The sequence below is a fragment of the Anopheles marshallii genome, chromosome 2 (assembly GCF_943734725.1).
Source record: "Anopheles marshallii chromosome 2, idAnoMarsDA_429_01, whole genome shotgun sequence".
Classification (NCBI taxonomy): domain Eukaryota; kingdom Metazoa; phylum Arthropoda; class Insecta; order Diptera; family Culicidae; genus Anopheles; species Anopheles marshallii.
This window is the reverse complement of record NC_071326.1, coordinates 72550461-72572255: the sequence shown is the minus strand read 5'-3', so window position 1 is coordinate 72572255 and position 21795 is coordinate 72550461. Positions and strand designations below refer to the sequence as shown.

General features: G+C 48.3%; 1 protein-coding gene across 1 annotated transcript; it reads right to left on the bottom strand.

Annotated features, from left to right (window-relative positions):
- Positions 1–463: 463 nt before the first annotated feature.
- LOC128709781 (uncharacterized) lies at positions 464–15925 on the bottom strand. The gene is made up of 14 exons (XM_053804799.1): positions 13698–15925; positions 9773–10062; positions 6650–8488; positions 6436–6568; positions 5834–5966; positions 5565–5706; positions 5293–5497; positions 5088–5221; positions 4894–5024; positions 2752–4152; positions 1883–2211; positions 1472–1813; positions 1282–1392; positions 464–1211 (listed from the first exon to the last, which is right to left on the bottom strand). The coding sequence occupies exons 1-14, from the start codon at positions 15923–15925 to the stop codon at positions 464–466; spliced, it is 8166 nt and encodes a 2721-aa protein (XP_053660774.1).
- Between the last annotated feature and the right edge of the window lie 5870 nt (positions 15926–21795).

Below are 21795 nucleotides of genomic sequence, written 5' to 3'. Positions count from 1 at the left end.
AAATAAAATTATGCTTTATATCTAGCATAGCGGTGCACGCGACCGGTGCACAGTCGCGATGCGAGCAGAATCGCCGACGAGTAGCGAAACAATGACTTTGCTACCATTTCAGACCCTTTCTCTATCGCTCTCTATTGCATCGTTTGCCGGGATTAGTTTTACTTTTCGTCTGTTCTGTCCCTCACTTCGCTTAATTTGTAATAGATCCATCCTAGTGTCGTTCCATAAGAGATGCTATCATCTTACATCGCGCAATCCATTCATCCTCAAGTACATTATATGACAGTAATTGCATCCTAACGCTACCTCGCTCATTGTCTTCTAGCCTTGTTCTCCGATTATTTTGCTATTTTTATTTCGAAAACAAGCTCCCGTACCAGATCCTGTGCGTCCAGTCTCGTGAAGGGGCAGGAAAAAAAAACCAGCTGAGTATAAGAACTGTGACTGACAAAACCCGGATCATCTAACCGCCTAGCTTATTCGTGGCCATCACCTTCTGATTGTTGGCGGCAAGCAAGTTTTCCTGCACAATCGTACACGAAACCGGATCGGGCAGTTTGATGTCCGCACCGGTAAGCGAACCAGAACCGTTCGGGCTCTGGGATGACGCATTGGAATACAGCTCACCGCTGCCAGCGGTGTCGGGTACGTCGATCGGCACGGACGCTACTGGTTTTAGCTTAACCGAAGCCATCGCCACAACCGACGGTGGTTTCGCGGCAATGACGGGCTTCTTCAGCTTACCACCCTCGATTGGTTGCTGCTGGCCGCTGATAATGCACTCATTATCGTAGATACCGCTCTGTTGGTACGATGAAATGGCGGCTGCTGACCCGGGATGCATCCCCGGCGCACCCATCAGTGCCGAAGTTTCGTAGGAATGTGTTAGCGACGTCGGTGGAGAACTGTGCGCCAGCATCGGTTGCTTTGGTTGAAGGTTTTGATAGCATTCGCCCATCATCAGCAGTTGGGATTGATCGAACGAATGTTGCTGCTGCTGCTGCTGGGCATACATTTGGGATGTATTGGACGGATGGACGGTGGAGGTGAGTGAGGAGACGGCACCGCCAGCATGTTGCCTTTGCGTCGGGCTTGACGGTGCGCTCGGTTGCTGTGGGAAGAGGTTCGGGTATCGCACGCGAATGGAATCGACGACGTCGAGCAGATTTTTGGCATCCATCGCAAGTACGTGTGCCGCTGACAGCATGCTTCTGTTGGGTGAAAGATAAAACGTGGCGTTTAATATCAAGGTGGTCAACTGAAAATTTGACCCGTACGTACTTCCGATACTCGGCGTCTAGTGTCGTTTCGCTGTACTGCTGCGCTAGCCGCATGGCTGTAACTAGTTCATACATGTCTTTGGATAATACTTTGTGTGCCATCTCTACCTCTCTGCGGACATGACGATATTAAAACATGGATAACGTTAAAATCTGTCCCTCTACGGCACGGGAAAAATAATAATTCTTACTTGTAGCGCTGTGGTGGGAAGCTAGCCGACAGCTGATCGACCGCACCTAGCAGATCGCGCAATTCAAAGCCAACATTTCGCACCAGATTCAAATATTCGGCCGCTTGTGCACGATCCACACCCTGGCTGAGTGCCATGATGGATTTCACCACACTAGTGGTGGCGTTGTACACCATATCGTTCGTACGATCGAGTGGCATCGTTTTGGTCGGTTCCACCTTTTTCACCGCAAACTTCTCATCACTCGACTGTGGCGTCGTGCAGCGTTCCATGGAGGAGCTCTTCGATTTGATCATGCCACCTCCGCCACCACCACCGCTACCGGATCCGGGTGTATGAGGTCTAGATGAAAAAGAACACAAAAAATAAATAAGTATCTCCAAATTCCAATCGTAATACGACATTAATTACCTCGAGTCACTCGTGTTTGGTGTGGTGGGATAATGGTCGCCCAAGCTTTGCGGTCCGGACATTGTGTTTTGGGGTGAAAAGTGTGGACTTTGCTGCGAATGATAGCTTCCCGAGAGCGACGAACCGCCCCCATTGATAGGCGGTGTGTTGCCCTCCACCAGTGGTCCGGCCGTCTGTTGTTCGAGCGACATGCTGGCGGTATTGGCCGTAATCAAACTCAACCGCTTCTTGAGATTGTTCTCCTCCTGCTGTAACCATTTGGAATCGATTTCACTTTCCTGCTGCTGTTTGCGCAGTTTCTCCTCCAGCTGTTGTTGTGTTTCCTGCAACTAGAAACAATGCGTGTTAGACATGATTTGAAGGTGCGTGTCTAGGTACAAAACGCAACTTTATCTACTGTCTAAAAACCAAAACATACTGATACGAAACAAATCTAATAAGTAAAATAAAAACAAATGCTAACCACATGCTAATAAGATTGAAACCGAAAATAAAACACATCATGGATCAAAAAATTGTAAGAATGGGACCAAAGAATGGAGAGAGAGAAAAAAAGAATTACAAAACAATATGATAGCACTAGCTACCATCGAAAACCACACAACACAAAGAAACAGAAAACGCTATGAGTTAATATAAATTAGAACAAACTCAACGAAAAAGACAACATTGGGACATATAACAAAAAAAAAACGCACGGAAATGAGAGGATGATGGAGAAAGCATTACGAGGTTCCAAAGTAAAAATAAAATCCAATGATTAAAAACCACAAAAGAAACGAAACAGAATATGTTTAGCAATATTTGCCACATTTGTCATTCCACAAGTAAGATTGACAAACGGAGAAAAATAATCAATGCCTAGACACCTGGGCTGGTTGCTGTTGCTGCTGCTGCTGGTGTTCGATCATTTGTTGATGTTGCTGCTGCTGTTGTTGTACCGATTGTGCCAATGATGGTGCCAGTTGCTGTACCGTTTGTGCTTGTACCGGTTGCACCTGATGGGCCTGTACCGGTTGGCTGTGGGAGATCTTCATCGGTATCTGAACCTGCTGGGAGGAAGCAATCCCTATGATCGGTCCAATGCCTGCACCGCCCGGTTGGACCTGCGATTGCTGCATGTACATTTGCTGATGCATTCCAACATTGCCACCGGTCGAACCACCCCAGATAGCTCGTTGCGGAGTGCCTTGCAATTGTTGTTGCTGCTGATTTGCTGCTGCCTGTTGCTGCTTGCTGGCCGAACTGTATGGTGGCGGAAGCGCAAAATTAGCACCAGCGGCTGCGGGTACCCCAGGCGAAACGGCCAACGAACTCGGTGGTAGCATCCCCTTTTCGACACTCTTTTTCAGCGCGATTGAGGCGCAAGACTTCACATTCACTCCACCGAAGTCATAGATTTCTTCCTGGAACGGTTCCTGCTCTTTCGGGGCAGCCGCTACCGGGCTGCGATAGTTCTGGAAGGGCATATTGCGCTCCAGACTACCAACTGCCGATCCCGAACGGGTTAGCAGGATGTGCTGGTTGCGCTCCAGACTTCCACCCTTGTAGGCAATCTTACTGTTTAGCATGTCGTTCACTATCGCCGCCGATTGGTTACGCTCCAGGCTGCCACCCTTCATCGTGTTGAGAAAGATCGACTGGGACGGTGACTGTGGATTGCGCTCGAGACTACCCATACGATTCATGAAGCCACCCGCACCATTGCCGCCAGGTCCCGAGGCATTCACCATTTGGGCACCGCGTTCCAAGCTGGATGAGCGTACACCATGGCCAACGCCCGGATAAAGATCCGATTGGTTGCCACCGCTGTACTGTCTCGTGAGTGAGTTGGAACGCATCGCTTTTACGGTGCTACCGTACTCCATGCTCATCTGGCGCGTTCGCTCCAGCGAGTTGATGCGTGCCGCATACGCGGACACTATGTTTTGTCCAACGTTTCGCTCGAGACTGCGCGACTTTGCGCCGCCGGGTTGATCTTCCTGCTGTGGTGATTTGATGAACGATGGCTGCGGGTATCCTTGAGCACCAGTGGGCGGGATAGTCTGCACCGGAGCGGCACTGTACGCGATATAGTTGCCGGCCACTTGCTGTGGCTGAGATTGTTGCATGACGTATTGTTGCTGCTGTTGCTGTTGATGTTGCTGATGTTGATAGTATTCAGCGGCGAGTGCCTGTTGCTGTTGCTGCTGGGCATGATACTGTTGATAGGTCACGATCGAATTACCCTGCGGGTAGTACGGTTGTTGCGTTTGGTGTTGCTGTTGCTGCTGTTGAGCGTTTGAATGCATGAAATTATTGTTCATCAGTTGAGGGTTTAGGTTTGCCTGCAGGGAACCACCACCGGTGGCTTTGTTTTGCTGGATGGCTTTGTAGGTCGGTTCGATCGAGTGGGTTTGCTGGGTGAGTGCGTTGATGATTTCGCACGGTACGGGATACCCAACCCCGGACGCACCCGGATGGGTCTGATGAATGGAACCGGCGGCGGGTGGGTTTGCATGAGTGGACGAGAGACCGGCGGTGGAAAGCATTTGGGAACCGGACTGGGGGATGGGATTGTGGGCGTGGGCGAAGGATGAGCTTTGCGACATGGAATGAATGATGTTGTTATTAGCGGACAGCACAAGAATATCTTGGGGATTTTTATAGCGTTCCAGCGTGTCTGTGTTCTTTGGTTGATGCATCTCGATGGTGCTACCACCACCATCCGCACAGCCGGATGCGTCACCACCACCACCACCACCGCCGTACGGGTTTTGGTTGCATTCTTCAAACGCGCCACCCGGTTGCTGCTGCTGTGGCGGCAACGATTCCGTTGCCCCATCAGTAGCAGCGGCTGCAGCGGTGGCGGTTGCTTCGTCGATGGTGGGATCTAGCTTATGCAATTCGGTCACGGGTAGGGGAACGGTTTTCAACGGTAGGTTAGCGACAGCGCTCTCTTTGGCAATTTGGTTATCAGTATTATTTGGTGGTGCGTTAGGATCTAAGTCTACGGCTAGTGTGTTAAATACCGAGGCCGGTGTCGTGTACGAAGATGGATTGATGCCCCGCTGCTCATTTTCGCGCATCAGTGCTGCCAGCACGGTCGGATCGCGGGCAACGATGTATGTCTGGGGTGCACCCGGCACAAGGGGACCGTCGCCTGCAAATAATGAAAGTATGTTTAATGATTGTTATAACTAAATCCTCTAACGCATCAACACACCTCCCATTGTAGGTCCTCGGGCAGGCTTTGGTGGTGCCATATCGTCTCCAGCACCCCAGGACATCGCTGCTACACGCCGATTCTCCCGACGCATCGTTTCACAATCGCTATGTCGTTCTTCCATCAGAATCTCACTGCAAAAATTGCAATACGAAAAATTTAACGTACACGCAAATTACTCGTTAGTTTATGTCCAGTTACTCACTAGAGTGTTTCCTTGACGCTTTTAAAGTTGGGCCTCTTGAGCGGTTCCAGTGACCAGCACTGTGACATCAGCGAATAGAGCCGCGGAGGACAGTTCGGTGGCAGGGGAAGACGTTCACCGTTCTCCAACTTGCCGATAACATCACAATTCTTAACACCTTGGAATGGTTTAATGCCAAGCATGAGTATTTCCCACGTGCAAACCCCTGTAAGAGATGAAGCTGCATTTTAAAACAGGTTCCGAATAGAATTTACCGACCACACGATACTTACCAAACATCCATACATCGCTAGCGGTTGTAAAACGGCGGAAGTTGATCGATTCCGGTGCCATCCACTTGATCGGAAGCATACCTTTGGTGGAAGTGTAGTACGATTGATCTTCAACCCATCTTGAGAGTCCAAAATCGGCAAGCTGCAAATAATCATAGCAACCATTAACACAATTTCCTTGAATTGTTTCATTTTGGTTTGAGGTTTCAGGCAGATACATCCAAATTTCGTTGTATTCCAAATTTTTAAGTGCAACTAAAGAAACTAACCTTTATACAAGTTGGAGAGCTGACCAGAACGTTGCGAGCGGCGATATCACGGTGTACGAACTTCTTCGACTCCAGATAACTAAGCGCTGTCGACAGTTGGTAGGAGTAGAGCAACAGTGTACCAAGCTTAAGTCTGTAAACGGAACACCCGAACAAATTAGTACATCACAATGGCCCGTCGGTATTATCCTGAAGATAGCTGTTGTTTTTATGTGGAAAAACTGATTGCGGGACAACATTCGATCGGCAATTCTACGTTCAAAACGACAAGAACCTCTAAACCAGAACCACTGGAAGTTTGCGTTTGGGGATATGGAGAACAGTTTGAACACTTGACGGGACTGCGTGGAAACACATTTTTACGCAGTCGAATAAACCATGAACCACTGCCAGTGGCTGGTCAAAAGATGCGATATCGCATACACCAAGCCGGACCGGTTGGGTTTATGAACGCACCGATTCCTACTTCGAAACTTCCAAAGGAACTGCCTTCTAAGGCTTCGAACGCGAGTGAAAAAACATTACCGAAAGAAGGCTCAAAGACAAAGAAAGGCAAAAAGGAGTAGAGAAAGTGCATTAATTTGGACGAACAATCTACTCACTTGGGACCATTCTTCTTCAAATACGCTCGCAGTTCCCCGTGGCGGGCCAATTCCATGACGATCCAAATCGGTGGACCACTGGATATACCGATAAGCTTGATGATGTGTGGATGCTCGAACTTCTTCATAATGTCTAAAATATATTTAAAAAAATAGTAAAATACATCAGCTTGTCAGTAACTATATATTCCTTGGGAATGTTTCTTTGACTTACATGCTTCTTGCAGGAACTTCTCGGACGTAGTCGTGTCTGCGTCCGGTTTGCACGTCTTTACTGCCACCTGGATGATACCAGTCTTCTGGGCGTCCGCATTACCATTATCCATCACCATCTGAGAGTACTCGTCGAACTCGGACGTCAGCGATTGGTTTAGCTTGCTAACTAAAGTGGACTTGTTCGGCAACCGGCAGGTACCGATGTGCACATCACCGAATTGACCCACGCCGATTATCTCGTTGAGCGTTATTTGCGACCGATCGAGCTCGTAATCGCGTGCGGCCGGTGTGGAGTAGTCACCTTCCTCATCACACATGCCCAGCTCCGCATAATCCTCGTTGAGAGTGGGTTTTGGTTGCTGCTGCTGGCCGCCTCCTTGCACACTCGAAGTGCTCATATCCGATTGCTCGTTATTGCCACCATTGAGACGATCGGCACTGGACGATCGCGAACCGTGCCTGTCGCAGGAAGATGACTGCGATTCTGTGAGACTTTTCTTGAGCTGACTCTTTTCCAGCGAATTGGTCGCACTGTTGCTGGTTGGTGGTGTGGCAGAGCCTGCCCCACCTACCTTCGGTACAACGGTACGATCCCACAGACTGTTATCGTTATTGTTAAATAATCTACAGTAACCATCGACTAGATCGGCTATACTTTCGGAAGTCTTAATGCCATCACATGTGATCGCCAGATCCTCGCTGTTGCCGCTGACACGGATTCGTAGCTGAGTTTTGATATCCCCGCATGCGCATTGGCTGCCCGTGGAACTAGAGGAGGAACCTTTCTTGCTGTCCTTCTTGCCTTTGTCACCATCACTGGTAGACGAGTTACTTCCGCAGGAGCTCGTTAGATCCGGCTGATCCTTACCCTTCGCACCCTTAGCACTACCCGAGAGCCCTTGGTGATCACTTTTGGTGAGTGACGTCGGCAGAATGCTGGTAGTGATGCGCTCGATGCTCTCGAAATCGGTCACCTTTGTCGGTGGTGCCTGCGGGTTGACCGAGTACGAGATACCGACGTGTGGTCCGATGATGAGATCGACACGGATGTTCCAGCTGCTGCTCAGCTGCACGTTGAACTGTTCCTGGTCGAAGGTGTACTGTGTGCGTAGGAGATCGAAAAACTTGAGCATGTACTCCATCTCGCTGTAGCTGTACACCTTCTTGTAGCCAGCCTGGATTTGCTTTTTCAGATTCTTCTGTTTAATGGTATCTATCACAGATTTCGGTATGAAGTTGCCGAAGCCCATCTCCTTCTCGATGTAGTCGAGATGCTGCTTCCGGTCGTTCGAGGTATGGTTAGTGTCTTTGTAGTAGTGCCGTATGCCGAGGCAGCACAGCTGTACCGCGATCTCCGGATCAATGTTCGGCACGTTCGACTGGATGTAGTCCTGCTTGACCTGATCGAAATAGAAGTGACACGTGGTGCGATCACGCTCATACAGCTCCTTCAGGTTTTTCGGTATGTAGCGGACGCGCAGTTCCGCCTTCCACACGCTGTTCGCATGACCGACCGCACCACTCGTCTTCTGCTGCATGCGCTTGGCGATCGTGCTTTTGTCCACGTTCGGGCAGTCGGCATTGCTGCACGACGGGTTGAAGATGTGGGCCATCACCTGCGACATCGACGTGTCCGGTGGCATCCATAGGACCTCTTTGGTAAGCATGTGGCGCAGCCGAAGCGCATAGCTTTGCGGGTTTGGTTTTTGGCCGGGCGACAACCATCCGACGATGATGTTGATAATTTGCCGCACATCCGATGCTTCGTCGAAGCGAATCATCCGGAAGCCATGGTTCGGCAGGTAAACGTGCAGCGTTTGCGTGTCCCCAGTTTGTGCTATAAAAAGACCAAGAAAACGAAAGAATTAATAATCGTTCGACGGGCACGACAATCGGCTACGCCGTGACATACAAATAGCGTACACAACAAGCGAAATCGGAATCAGCAGGAAAACAACGTTGTGTTTGCTGTTTTGCTGTCCGCCTTGTTCGATGCAACTTGAGAATGAAAAATGAACTCTGCATCCCTCTGCCACTGGGTGGTGAATGGTTGGCACTGGAAGCTAGTCGTATTGGGCAGACTGCGCAGTGAGGGTAACTTTACTCTCGCATGAAATATGCAATGCGTCTGCATCAGTCCGCTACCTGCAGACTTGCAAAAGATCAGGCCTGCCCGTAAGATTAATTACCTCGACAAGCGCTCGGTCCACGGTGGGCAATGACAACGCTGCATGCAAGATGCAATAGCGAAGCGGCGGGAAACCTAGGGGAGCCACCTGGCTCCCGTCGATCTTGTCGAAGTGACCCCGCACCGGCCATATGATGCATGAGGTGTGTATGCACGAGAGCTGAACCTTGGACAACAGGGCGCATTAACTTTTGCGAACGAAACAAATTAGCCGTCGGTGGGTTTATCTAATGTTTATCGCAGGCTCCGGCACCACCACAAACCAGAGCAATGGAAGAGGATGAAGAAAAAAAAATGGCACGCACTTAATTACGCTTCCTCTCAAGCTCGAAGCTGGTGGAACCTGTACTATACCTACCACAGGCTTCGTAACCGAGCGTGAAAACACTTGTCACAGGTGTTGTTAATGAAAGTTTTCACTGCGATAGATGATAAAGGTGGATAAGCAGGTAACTATTTAATACGTTTCGGTCTTGTTTTAAGTGCTTCCTTCAATATAAATGCCATGGATTATTATAATCATCGAGCAGTGGGGCTCGAAGATATTAATTGTTTGTGCGTAAACGTATTTGAAAGGGTGTGGCAGATGCTTGTTGCCCACCGTTTAACATATTATCGATTAATTGTTTAATTAACCAGTGTCTCATTGGCAAACCTTGAAGCTTTAGACAATCGTATGATTTTGCAACTTTTTGATATGAATTAATTCTTCTTTGCAACAAAGCAATGTTTTGGCTTCTCTATGTTGAAAGTAAAGCCTCTTTAGTCATAACAAATTATGCAATTATGAAGCAGCATTATGCGTTTCCAGGTCTAAGCCTATTATTCTAGGAATTCCTCTTCGATGGGGACATGCACTGCGAACTAATCCACGCCAATTTGCAATCATTTTCGGATCCCATGTGCGACGACTTCCCATTATCCAATACTTACTCGTCTGTCGGGATGGGCTGAAGTGTGGCGAATGGCCACGGGGAACGTTCAGATCGACCATGTTGTGATGATGTTGATGTTGTCCGGTCGCACCGGGTACGGCCGCGTTCGCCGAACTGCGGAGACGTGAGTTGCGTTTGAAGTCGGACGCACCGGCGCTAGACGTGCGCCAATGCTGCAGCGGGCTTTTGGCAGTGTTGTTGTAGGAGTACCGCGATGGCGAGGCGTGTGGACTACCGTGCCCCCGGTGATACGGGGGCTCGCCTAAACCGTTTCCAGAGCCATCGTAGCTGTGTTGAGAGAAAGAAAGAAAAAAAAGCGTGAAAAGAAAGAGAATAGAGATGTTAGGCACTCATTATGTAGATAAATCTGTCAAAATTTCTAATATCCCGTAGAGCGGATAATTATAATCCATCTAATCGGACACGCTGGAAACGATCAGAACATTAAACTTTGCTTGGAGAAGCGAACGAGAAAAAAACTTCCTGCCTCGGACAGCCAATTTATAGTGCAACGGGGGCAATATACGAGTTTTGCACGATAAGAAAAACAGGCACGGGTCGTCGCACACACACACACACCGGAGAGCACAAGGTTAACATAGTGCAATATCACCTCTCCCACGCTTACGCACTCATGTTCCGCGTTGCCGCGCGCTGCAAAGCTTCCAGCGCGGGTTCCAATCTGCCAAAAAGGGAATATTTTACCGCGGCCACCAATAAAAGTCGTACCATTGATTGGACACTAATTGCCGTTTTTTTTTTTTTTGCAGGGTGCGAATCAACGATCGCTATACAAAAGGTTCCATTTTTGGCCGTTACGTGTCGGTCCCGGTGCCGAATGATCGGTATACACAGCCCAAAAGCGTGTGATCAAATTTCACACCACGACGCGCGAGTCACTTAAAGTAGTGCCGTGGAGGTTCATTTCGCGACGTTAAGCTTTCGATTAAGAAAGAAAAAAAAAACGGCTAATCAGCGATACCGGGGAATATCAGTTCCAGGCGTAAATTTACTCACTGTTGGGAAGGGAATGGCAGGCATTGCGAGTCGCCAACAGGACGTTTTGTGTAAGGGGTCCCACACCCCCTTTTCGGAGGCGGATAAACGGTCCCCGTGCCCAGAGAATGTCATAAATATTAATTAATCGAACCACTGCGATCACCGATCAGCACCAATAAATCTATCTCCGTGCGAAACGGTCCAGGTGGTCAGCAATAATGCCAATACGCGGATACCTTTCCACCATGCGGTTTCAAATTTATCAACCGTGCATCGAAATGCAGCATGGACATGGAAATAACTGCTAGTGCATCTTACCGTTGCACCGTCGGTTGCGTGGATTGGGGTCGAAATAACAAACACTTGGCCACCGGGGTGGGGCAAGTACGATCTACATTGTTTGGAGTTCCCGGGGCAGCACTCCCGGCGGAGGATATCAGGAAACATGTCTCACACGGAGGAGGGGGTGTCATATTTCTATTGCGATGTTTATTATTTGCCACGGTGGTAAAGCCAACGTGTTTACTTGGTAAGCATACTCGTTGTGCCACATTCTAAAAATTCCCGAATTTCTCGTTGCATCATGGGGTGGCATTGGAAAAAGATTAATTGCCATTGATAAGCACAGACCGGGGAGACTGCAGTGTGACCACTGGAATGAAATGGCAGTTGGATGCAACGCGGGAACATTCCATTCGACTGTCGATTTGTCAATTCGTGGCCCTGTCAGGTGTAGTGTGTCTTGTGCACCTCGCCGGGAAATTTGACTCTGTTGGTACTTGTGCAGACGAAAAGGTACTCTGACAAGGTACTCATTATCACCAGCACCCCAAACAGGAATTCCATACTATGACGATCGTTTTCAGACGTTGTATTGCCTTCTAAGCACGGTTTGCCACACACAGTGTCATCTTCCCATGAATTCGACACTACGCTTCGGTAACACCGCGATGCGTCAATGTATCTTCCCGACCACACTGCACACACCGTGGACAAGTGACACCTGGCAGGATTTGGCACCCGAACGTCGGTTGACAGCGAAACGGAAATTGGGCGAACCCACGGATCGTACAACATGCATGCAAAGCAAGCAGATCTTGATTAGCTCCATATTTTGCAACACCGGTCCGGCAGGTTCGTGGGCCACCGTGGGCCACCTAAACGGGTCCACCAGCGTATCAACCACATGCACGCGGCAATATGACGACCAAACGGGAGACACGGCTATTGGTCTACGGACTTCTAGAGGGTCGATCTGGCGCTCGGCTGGCCGCTCGGTAGTAGCCACTCTTGCATGTTTGCCCGCACGAGCGAGTCTTCTTTCGCTAGTTTGGCGGTTTTTTATTTCATACTCCGGTGGTTTTGTTGTTGATTCTTACCACCTTGCACACGGACCCGTGGGAAGGGCCTCGAAATGGTGTCACCTTTGGTAGGGTCTCCAAAACCCCGTGGCTGGATCAATTCAATTTGGCGTGTTGGCGGGTTGCAATCTGTTTTTTGCTTGCAAGCTCCTTGACGGTGCTCCACGCTCCGTACCTGTCCTTTTCAATCGTGATCAGACAGCAGACCAACGAGTAGGTGAACCTGTGCCGGATCCAAATCGCATGGAGGGAGTACCGTCGCAGTGTGCAACGAACGATCTACGGTTGATGGCATGTGAAGGCTTTCTGCATGCCAAAAACCGTACGTTCGAAAGCGTTCCACAATTAATAAACAGATTTGGAACTAGCGCCCGCATCGTTCACTGATAGCTGTTGTGTAAAATGGATTGCAAATGTGTTCATGTTTGATGGTGAAAATATACTCCCCATCGATATACTTTATATTGAACACATTAGATCGTAGTAAATTATCGGATAAGACCAGAAACGATGCTCAAACTATGTATTGCATTGTAGTTCCGTCAGCAGCTGATAGCTGACGCCCATGACTCTGCCCACTACGGACTTTCTCGCATGATCCACCCAAGCTCCAAGTACGATCCTATTTTTCTGCCGCCAACGCGCTACTCAATAACCTGTGGGATTATTATTATCATCCTCAACACGATGTCACGATCAAGCGGAGTAAACGATCTCCCACAGTAAAACGCACAAATCGACCATAGTCCCAAATTGCAATAAAGTAATCAACAAACGGAGCGATGCAACATTAAGTGTTGACCCATTTCAAAGGGTTTCCGCGGTAAGAAATGCTATTTAAGACGCATCGCGCCGAGGTTCGTTTCAAAGCGCGTTTTGAGATTACCCAGCTAGAAAGCAGAGGAGAATCAACTCACTCTCGATCAGTTGATCTGGGTTTGAAGTTGAAAATTGATTTCTACCATCTGGCCACACGATACGCCGACGACACGAGCTCACGAATAAAGCTGTCAAAGTGCGACGAGTGAGCCGCAGGGAAGGGCCCCCTTTGTATAGCGTGACTTGTACGCTTGCAACCCCGAGGCATAAGATGATGCTACTGATGCAGTTCTACCATTCGACACAGACAGTGCGTACACGGTTATAGATGTCAACCCGGCTTGGTGTGATGAAAATGATGTCTCCCGTTTCTTTTTTCACGAAAAAGAATGACATCCAAAATAATCCGCCCGGACACTCGGGTGTCTAGTGGACATAAAAAAATGAGGCAATATATTGTTCCGTTGCAAAGTTGGGCAAGTGGACAGACAGAAGTTTGATGATGAAAGCGCAAGCGAACACGGCGCTGTGGTGGTGCCTGAGGGGGAGTTATATAAAGAGCACCAAAGTCCCGAGGGGAATTGAAGAAACATCGAAAGTCCATAAAGTTTGGAGCAGTGAAAACATTCATTTTCTTCCGCAAGAAGAATATTTATGTCAACCTCGTATACTAATTTCATAATGGCCCCATTTTCATTCCCTCACCATTCCATCAGACACTCTCCGCTTCTTCCAACTCTTTACCTTTTGCGATACACCCAGGTATTGACCACGTCCGGGGTGTTTGAGCGCCTGAGCACGCCCCGGAAGGAGGAGGATTTTTTGCGCAGGAAGTTACCGCCATTGGGCGCACCCCCGGACGAAACCGCCAGAGACGACGAGGAATTCGAGGAACCAGAATTTCCATTCGATGGGCAAGATATTGGAGGTTTGCTGGTGTTGTTGCCGTTGCTGTGGTGGTGATGGTGGGTAGACTTGAGCAGGGCAGCCGCTAGGCGACGTTGTAGCATCCGCTGACTGGAGGTGCTACCCATGGAGGAAGCGGTTGTGGAGGAAGAAAGTGACCCCGAACCCGATAGCGGCACCGAGGAGGAACTTGAACTGGACATCACGGCGGCCGACAGCCGGGCAGAAAGGTTGTCGCTGGTACTGTCGAAAATGTTTTCAAAGTTCTTTCCCAGCTCCATCATCCGTCCGAGACTGCCTAGATCGCCGGTGCTCCAGTACAGCGTGCGATGGTGGTGCTGAAGATGCTGCACGAAGCCGTCACTTTTCCAATTCTGTCGTGACACCAAATCAGGTTCACTCGCCGTACGGCGACGCACCGATCCGGTGGCCCGAGCGCAACCGTGCCGTTCGTAGCCAACATTTGTCATTCCAGCCTCACAGTCGTACCGGGCCATACGTTTGAGGTACTCAAATTTCATCTTGTTACCGGTGGACCGAGCATTGCTACTCGTCGCACTACCGAGGATGACATCCGCCCAGTGAGCTCTTCCAAGTGGGACTTCCGTGTTCTTGAAATGAGCACATTCGTGCGTAGGTCGGAATCGTTTGCGGCGCACCGAAAGGTTAAGACTGCGGCGATGCTGAAGAAAGCGTTGGAATAGATTCGCTGTCCGCTGTTGCAGCTGTTTCTTCCCTCGACCTGCGCTGCTGCCACCCGCACTAGCGGGCAGCTGGACCAGGCTCAGCGGCGGACGGTGCTTTGGAATGGTGCCGCCGTTCGGTTCGGAGCATTCCCTCAGGATGAGGGGTGCCGGCAGCTCCACACTCGACGATGTCGCACCGCTTGAAGAGGACGACAGGGAGGAGTTGAATGATGACAACTTTTCGTCGCTTTTCATCGGGAAACCCCCAGCGGTTGGTGACGGTGCGATGTCCGTCCCAGACGGACGCTTGATTGGCGCAACAGTGCCGTGCGATGAGCGCTTGTGCTGGGCCACGGGAGGTGTTTTGGTGTCTATTTTAAGCATCTCTGTCCTATTGCGACGGTACTGCTGCTGCTGTAGCTGCTGCCGGTCGATCTGGTCGGCGTTGATGTCGTACCGCATTAACACCGGATAATATTCAGAGTTATCGACAATGATGATCGATTTGTTACCTCCTCCTTGATGATGCAACACCGGTTGGTCGGCACCTTTGCCCTGCACGTCCGCTGCCTCATCGGCCATCATCAGTCGCGTTTCGTCTGTACTGAGTGGGCGCTTCAACAGTATCGGTTCGAGCGCGTTCGAATCTACGAGCAGCACCGCCCGATGGTTGTCACCATTGAAGGCGGATGTGTCGCTGGAAAATGTCTTCCGGTCGCCACCGGAATGCCTTCGATTGTTGAAGTAAAACTCGTGAAAATCTTTCGCTTCCGCATCGGGTCGCTGCTCCCGGCCACGCTTGTAAATCTCCTCTTCTAGCTTGCGGATCATGTTGAGATCTAACCGTTGGCCATTGGTTGCGGACGGTGTTACCTTCGTATCACCGCCGTCCACTGTAGATTCACCGTACGATATGAGGTTGGACGAAGAATGGGGAACATCGTTCGTAACGGACACATTGCTCCGTGAGCATTTATGAGTGTTTTCGGTGCAATTCGAGGAACTTCCGCCACCTGTTGCACCATTCGACGAACCGAGAGACTGTTTGAAGAAGCTCAAGAAACTTGAGGGCCTTGACCAAATCCGGTTCCGATTGCACTTGATGCGATTCTTATCCAAATCAATCACACGATTACGCATCACTACACCACCGACCGGCCCTACTTCCGCGTCGGAGGGTGTCGATCGCTTGACACCATTTTCACCGATGCTTTGACCCATGATGGATGAATTGTGGGGCAGTATTCTGGGCACTTTTGGTGTCTCTCCCGCACTAATGCTTGACTCCCTCGAGCGAGCGAGATTATGATGCTGAAGATGTTGTTGGTGCAGTGCCATACGATTGCTGAACACTGTCCCGCTGGTATCCCGGGAACTCATGGTGGCATGGACTGTTCACAACGCGACATACATAACATGCAAGACCAGATATCACAGAGCGTTTCTTATTATTTAGCACTTTCACTATTAATCAACGCTTCGCGGCGAGAACACTTCAAACTTAAGTTTGCCTGTTTGCTATCGTTTTGTTGGCGGCGAGCCCTCACTTCACGCGTCGGGTTTTGTGGGCGATGATTTAATCCTCACTGCCAACTGAAATACGTGGAGCCCACACTGTAATGTGTGCACACACTGCTTATGATTAATGGACGGCCGGACGGAAGCACATGAAATGATGAAATGACGTCTTGTTGATCAAGTACCGGTAGACTGGTGAAATCATACGTCGAAAAAGATTTTGTTTTCAAAATGACACACGAGTGTTGAATTCCAAACTGCGTATATTCACTTTCCAGAGGAACTTGAGTCACTATTTTGTGTTTTAGAAAGTATTAGCATAACAGCTATTATTCAGGTGTTCACTAGCTCAGTTCAGTCAGTTTCAACAGGAGATTCTTTTAAATATTCAGGAACTCAGTAGGTTATTCCGGATTGCTGGACATCAATAATTGAGTATAGTCCTCAAACACTGGTTTCACTATAAAAATACGCGCCTCACACACTCTCGATGGATATAAATCTCATTTTCAAAATACTCGTCCTTTAACAGTTTTGTAAATTCCGAAATTACTCCGAAGATACGAGGGAAGATCAACTCCTCTCGCGGAAGGTGACTAGATGGAACTGGCAGTATATCTGTCGCTTTACCGCCAAGGTGTTGAAGACACCCACGCAAAACCATTTTTTGCCATTCAAACATGATCGAACAGGATTCGAGGTACGCCAAACAATTTAACGACCATGCTGCGGTAGCGTAAAATAAACTCCGGCGTACGTCTTGGAACACTCGAAAACAGCTAATTCCACTCTGTCACACAGGCCACCCGACCGATTATGGTAAAACGCCCCTGCCATTGCTGTGGGATGAATACAGCTCGATATGTCGAAACCGAACCAGCATCGAAACACAATAGAATGGAAATATATATTCTAGGTTATGCTTCGGGTCTCGCCATGATTAATGCGCTAAACACAGTGCACAGCAATGGTAGTGGGACTACACCGTTCATTGAGTAGTTTGTTGAATGGAAACAATTCTCCATTACGCTGACGGTACTTGAGTGCTGGTTCCCAGTAACCAGGCTAGTCTTTGCGTCATAAACTGGAGCAGATCTGGCTGTCACCATATTGCAACAAACCCCCTCTTCCAGGTGCTCCGAAGCGTTCCATAACCTGATCTCAAATTAGTTTTTAATTTAATGCATAATTTTGCTACATTAGCTCATTACTTGTGCTGCATGCCGCCAAGAGGCAAGAAGTTGCGTAGAGCTGTGTTGCACCAATAAAAAAGGCACATTAAAGGCCCTGCAGCAAAATGATCTAAACGAACGGTTTGCAGCTGGAGTTCCGAAGCAATAGTCAGGAATGTTACATATTTGCCATTAAGTCATTCTGTCTCTCGCTTGGCCACAGAGCGGTAAGCATCACCTGAACGTAAGGCGGTGAGGATGATACGGGTTGGTAAATATTTGCCTTCATCTTGAGCGGGAGCTTACGCTACTTGAGCCGGTCAATGTGCACCGCCGCGATGCGGTCAAGAAGGAACATGTACGCCGATGAAGCGATATTAAGTTGCTTCTAAAAAAGAATAATAAAACCAAAAATCAATCACATGGCCGATCTCGAGCCATACGTCTATTAATAAAGTAAACTGACGAGAGGGCTACCATAACCTTTTACCATATGCAACCATTCGGGATGGATTCCAGGTTTTTGCGGTGCCATTTCAGTGCGCAATGTTTTATTGTAACATTTCCATTGCCGTCAGATCTTTGTTCGCGTAGACTTCAAAATCTAGCGATTCCTTCAACGAATGAAAAGTTTCTTTGGGCTAAAATCTGTACGATTTTGACTCCCTTTTCAGGTCACTAATTATAAACTAGTCGCTTCAAACTTTGTTGCGGATATTATTTTGCTCCAACCATCCCCTTGAAATGAATAACGAGAAAAGATTACACTGGTGGCAAATTAACAAGTTTTGTAACGTCCGAATGACAAACGGGGAAGGAGTCGAAGAAAACAAATTCAATAATTATGATTGATCTACTTAGGTTTCCTTAACGCGCGCCCGAAGGAACAACCGCCCATTGCCACAACGCGGCTCGCAAAACTTATGTTTGCCAACTACACACACACGGCCCTGGGTGTGGTGAGTCGCTTTCCAAGTTTCGCGTGTCCGAAACATTCGGCACCTCGTACGGCCTCATCCAGGCGACCAGTTGCCTCACAAAAAGAATAAAAATTCCGCCAATCTCAAAAAAAAGCTTACGTCAAAAGTGGGCATCGCAAGAAACTGGTTCTCCGTGTGGTTCCTGCGGAGAGCAGGAAAAAGGCAATCAAAATTACTCATAACCTTCCCGCCGCCCGGTTGCGATGCCATGGTTCGACGGATGACATGAGTTCAACCGTGCTGACCAAGATGACCGTCTCGTCGAAATGACAGGTTTTCACTCCCCTCCCGTGATAAGTCCGGTGCCAACAAGTTCGCCTATCGAACCCCGCACGAACATGTTTCGGGGCCGGATCAGTTGGCAAGCTTTACCCCGTTTGAGTGTGTTGATTTGATACGATGCATAAAATTACTAGTCAAATCAAATCTTTCTAACGTTCCTATCGACAAGAATTGTTATTCGTTCGAGATTACATTAGAATATGCTCAAGTCATCGCTGTTGGTACGCTAGAACTCCACAGTTTCTTTGTGTCATTTAAAATGCCTCGCTCTCGTTGCATTGACCGCGGTCATATTTGTTGTATAGACAATCGTTCTTTATGTATGTGCCGTACACCAACAACGTTTATGTAGCTGCAAACAATACTATTTTGCGTTACCCTTTGACAAAGTCACGTCAAAGACAACATGGGCGATTCGGCATTTAACATGCTGTCGCTTATCAGCTTCAAAGCCAAAGCGACAAGGAATGACAACAACTACAAACCTTCCACAGGTTGAGTGTGGAAACAAACGGCAGACCTCCCGGTTTGGAATCTATTCCCTACTTTGCAGGGTGGCGATAGGTCTTATTGTCCGGGTTCCGTGACCTTTCCTTATCATTCCTGCCCGACCCTAGACGCTGTTTAAAACAAACCCTCCACAGTTGGTTGCAATTAGTCGTAGTAAAAAAAAGGCTATTAAAATGCCAGCAACATGTTCAACATGAAGAATGCTGTCCGCTTGCAGCGGAGTTAAAACTGATAGGGAATCCTCTAACTCAACCGTCAACAAAGAAAGTGATCGAAAATCTTCTATCCTTTCCGGTTTACTTGTATTGCAGATACACCCGATCGATACCATGGCATTGTCGATTGCTGCTCTAGGTCACAATGGTGTAATGCAGTCGGAACAGCAACAGTGGAACAACAAAGTGTAAGACCGACCTTGTGCTCGTTTGTGGTTCCTTCGCTCAGGAACAGGTTGTGCGGAATGTTTTGGTGCGCCGTAGTACCACGCGCACGTCAGGGACCTTGCCACACCAACCGTTCGTCGGCGATATCCTTATTTACGATACATTTTAATAACGGTAAGTGGAAAGTGCAGTTAAGTAGATTCCATTAAGGATTATTCAAATATTGATAAACCCAACGGCCAGACGAGAAACATCGCTCAGCCGGTGCACGGGTGCAATGGGTCCGGGTAGGTAGACATCTACCATGCCAATGCGGTGTGTGTAATAAGGAAGAAATAAAGTTATTACCAGCGTTGAGATTACAAAGATTTGCATGTTCAGTCCATATGGAACGAAAATAGCATGACATTTTTTGTGAATGAAATAATCAAAAGAGGGTTGATACAACCGCTTCATTGCCCATGCTCACGTACGAACATCTTCCAACATTGTGGCCAATCATCTCGCAAGTATTACACACGTCGAGAGTTCAAGGAAAGGTTCAAACTTTCGTGCAAATGTACAAAATCACATCACGGTATTCGATTAGCTTGGAATTAAGCCCGACCACCCGTGGCAAAGCAAGACCGACACATTCCTGTGTCGGCAGGATCTAACGCAGATCCCAGCCCAGCATCGGCTAGTTGCTGATTGTACTGCTCGAAGAGCCGCACATTCGGTACTACACAGACGAATCAACTATCTTCCGCAGCTAGATGAGCTCCGACAAGCAAAATGGCTCACTGAACCTGCCCGTCGCCCGTTTACGGAACGTCGAATTGATAATAGCTCCACAAACGTTTTGGGGTGGCCTTCGGGGTTGAAGTTGTCACATTTGACACATTTGGACAGTTAAAACGGCCCACACAATCGGGCAGCGCGTTCGACACAATCGTGGGCTATACTACGGTTGTCCGATGGGTCTGCCGAATGGGATGGGGAGGATGTGTAGGGGGGCCACACTTTCTCGGAGGCGTCCACCGGAAGGTTACTGCAACAAAATGGGTGTCTTTTGGCAAAAGCCAACAGCAACAGCACCGCGTTCAAGCTGTGCCGGACCGAGAACAAGTCACACACGAGGTGATCCACACAATTTTCGCTTTCCTCCGACGCATCGCAACGAAAGTGGGTACTAAATCTGTTTTTGGGAAGGAATGCACCATTTTCCTGCTGAAAGTTTATCGGGCCGTAAATTTTCATTACCAGCGCACAACTGATTTGGGCGAGCGATCGCGTCTCGCTGTCTCGTGCGGTGAATATCGGTGTGGTGCCCTAGCTGACATGCATGCACGCGCCCCATGTTTGGGATGGGGTGCTCTTATTTCGTGCGCGGCTGTGCTTGCATGGAGTAGCTCGTGCTTGTCGTTATTATAATGGTGTCGGATTACGGTGATCTTGTGTCAGTTCTAGGAGATTACGCTATTCGGAGTGTATTTTTTTCGGGGGGGGGGGATTGATTTGTAAACGATTAAAAATGACACCAACACACCGAAGGACACAATACTGCAGGGGAGGAACTTCAAGGAGTGCAACAACTTGAGCTTTGGCAATGAGGAACTCAATAAGGATATGACATCTTGCCCAATTTTATGGCATTTTTTCCATATTTTTATAGCTCTGTTTACAGAATCTTTTATTTTTAATCACAGAACAATATTTCGAACGGTATGGAAACGAATCGATGAATTGTGAATCCAACTCTTGTATTGGCACGATCGAAAAACAGAAAGTCATTAAAGATCACATGTAGTAACAAAATGTATAAATACCATGAAGACCTTTTTTTATTATCCATCCAAAATTTAGACGATGAAACGTTTAGAGTTTTAACAGGAAACTCTTTAATTCAATCAAGTACGAAGGAAATAAATTACCAATAGCAAAACATGGAATTTTGCTCACAAATACGTACAAATTAAACACAAACAAACTATTATTCTTATTTCAACGCGGGCCATTCAAAATGTGCCGGCGCGAAATGAGAAAAACGCAAATAATTCTGCAATCGCTCATCACCCGGCTTTGGCTCCGTTCTTTCCGGCCTCCCAGGCGGGTTAACATCCCAGCAACGATGCTCATTTAGGACGCACCCCCGGTTGCAAAATAACAATTTGACAGATGGGTTAAGCAGTTTATAAACACGCCACCATTCACTACACTTCGCCTTGTACATCCACGGGCTCGCCTTCACAACGATCGATTCAATATTACTATGTTGCGATTATGTTTGCAATCTCGGCGTGATCGTTTTCGGGTGTGCGTGTGATTTGAAGCGCACCAAATTTAAAACACGATCCACATTGCGCCAGTCCTAATGGGGGAGGGGGAGGGGGGGAGGGGGGTTCTGCGGTTTTATTTTTTGCACA

Bases quoted from the DNA above. Each gene is read 5' to 3' on its own strand.
- LOC128709781 (XM_053804799.1), bottom strand. From the start codon at position 15,925: ATGAGTTCCCGGGATACCAGCGGGACAGTGTTCAGCAATCGTATGGCA. The intron at 1,814-1,882 runs GTAATTAATGTC...TTTTTCATCTAG, and splicing joins CCAAACACGAGTGACTCGAG to ACCTCATACACCCGGATCCG. The intron at 1,212-1,281 runs GTACGTACGGGT...TTCACCCAACAG, and splicing joins CTAGACGCCGAGTATCGGAA to AAGCATGCTGTCAGCGGCAC.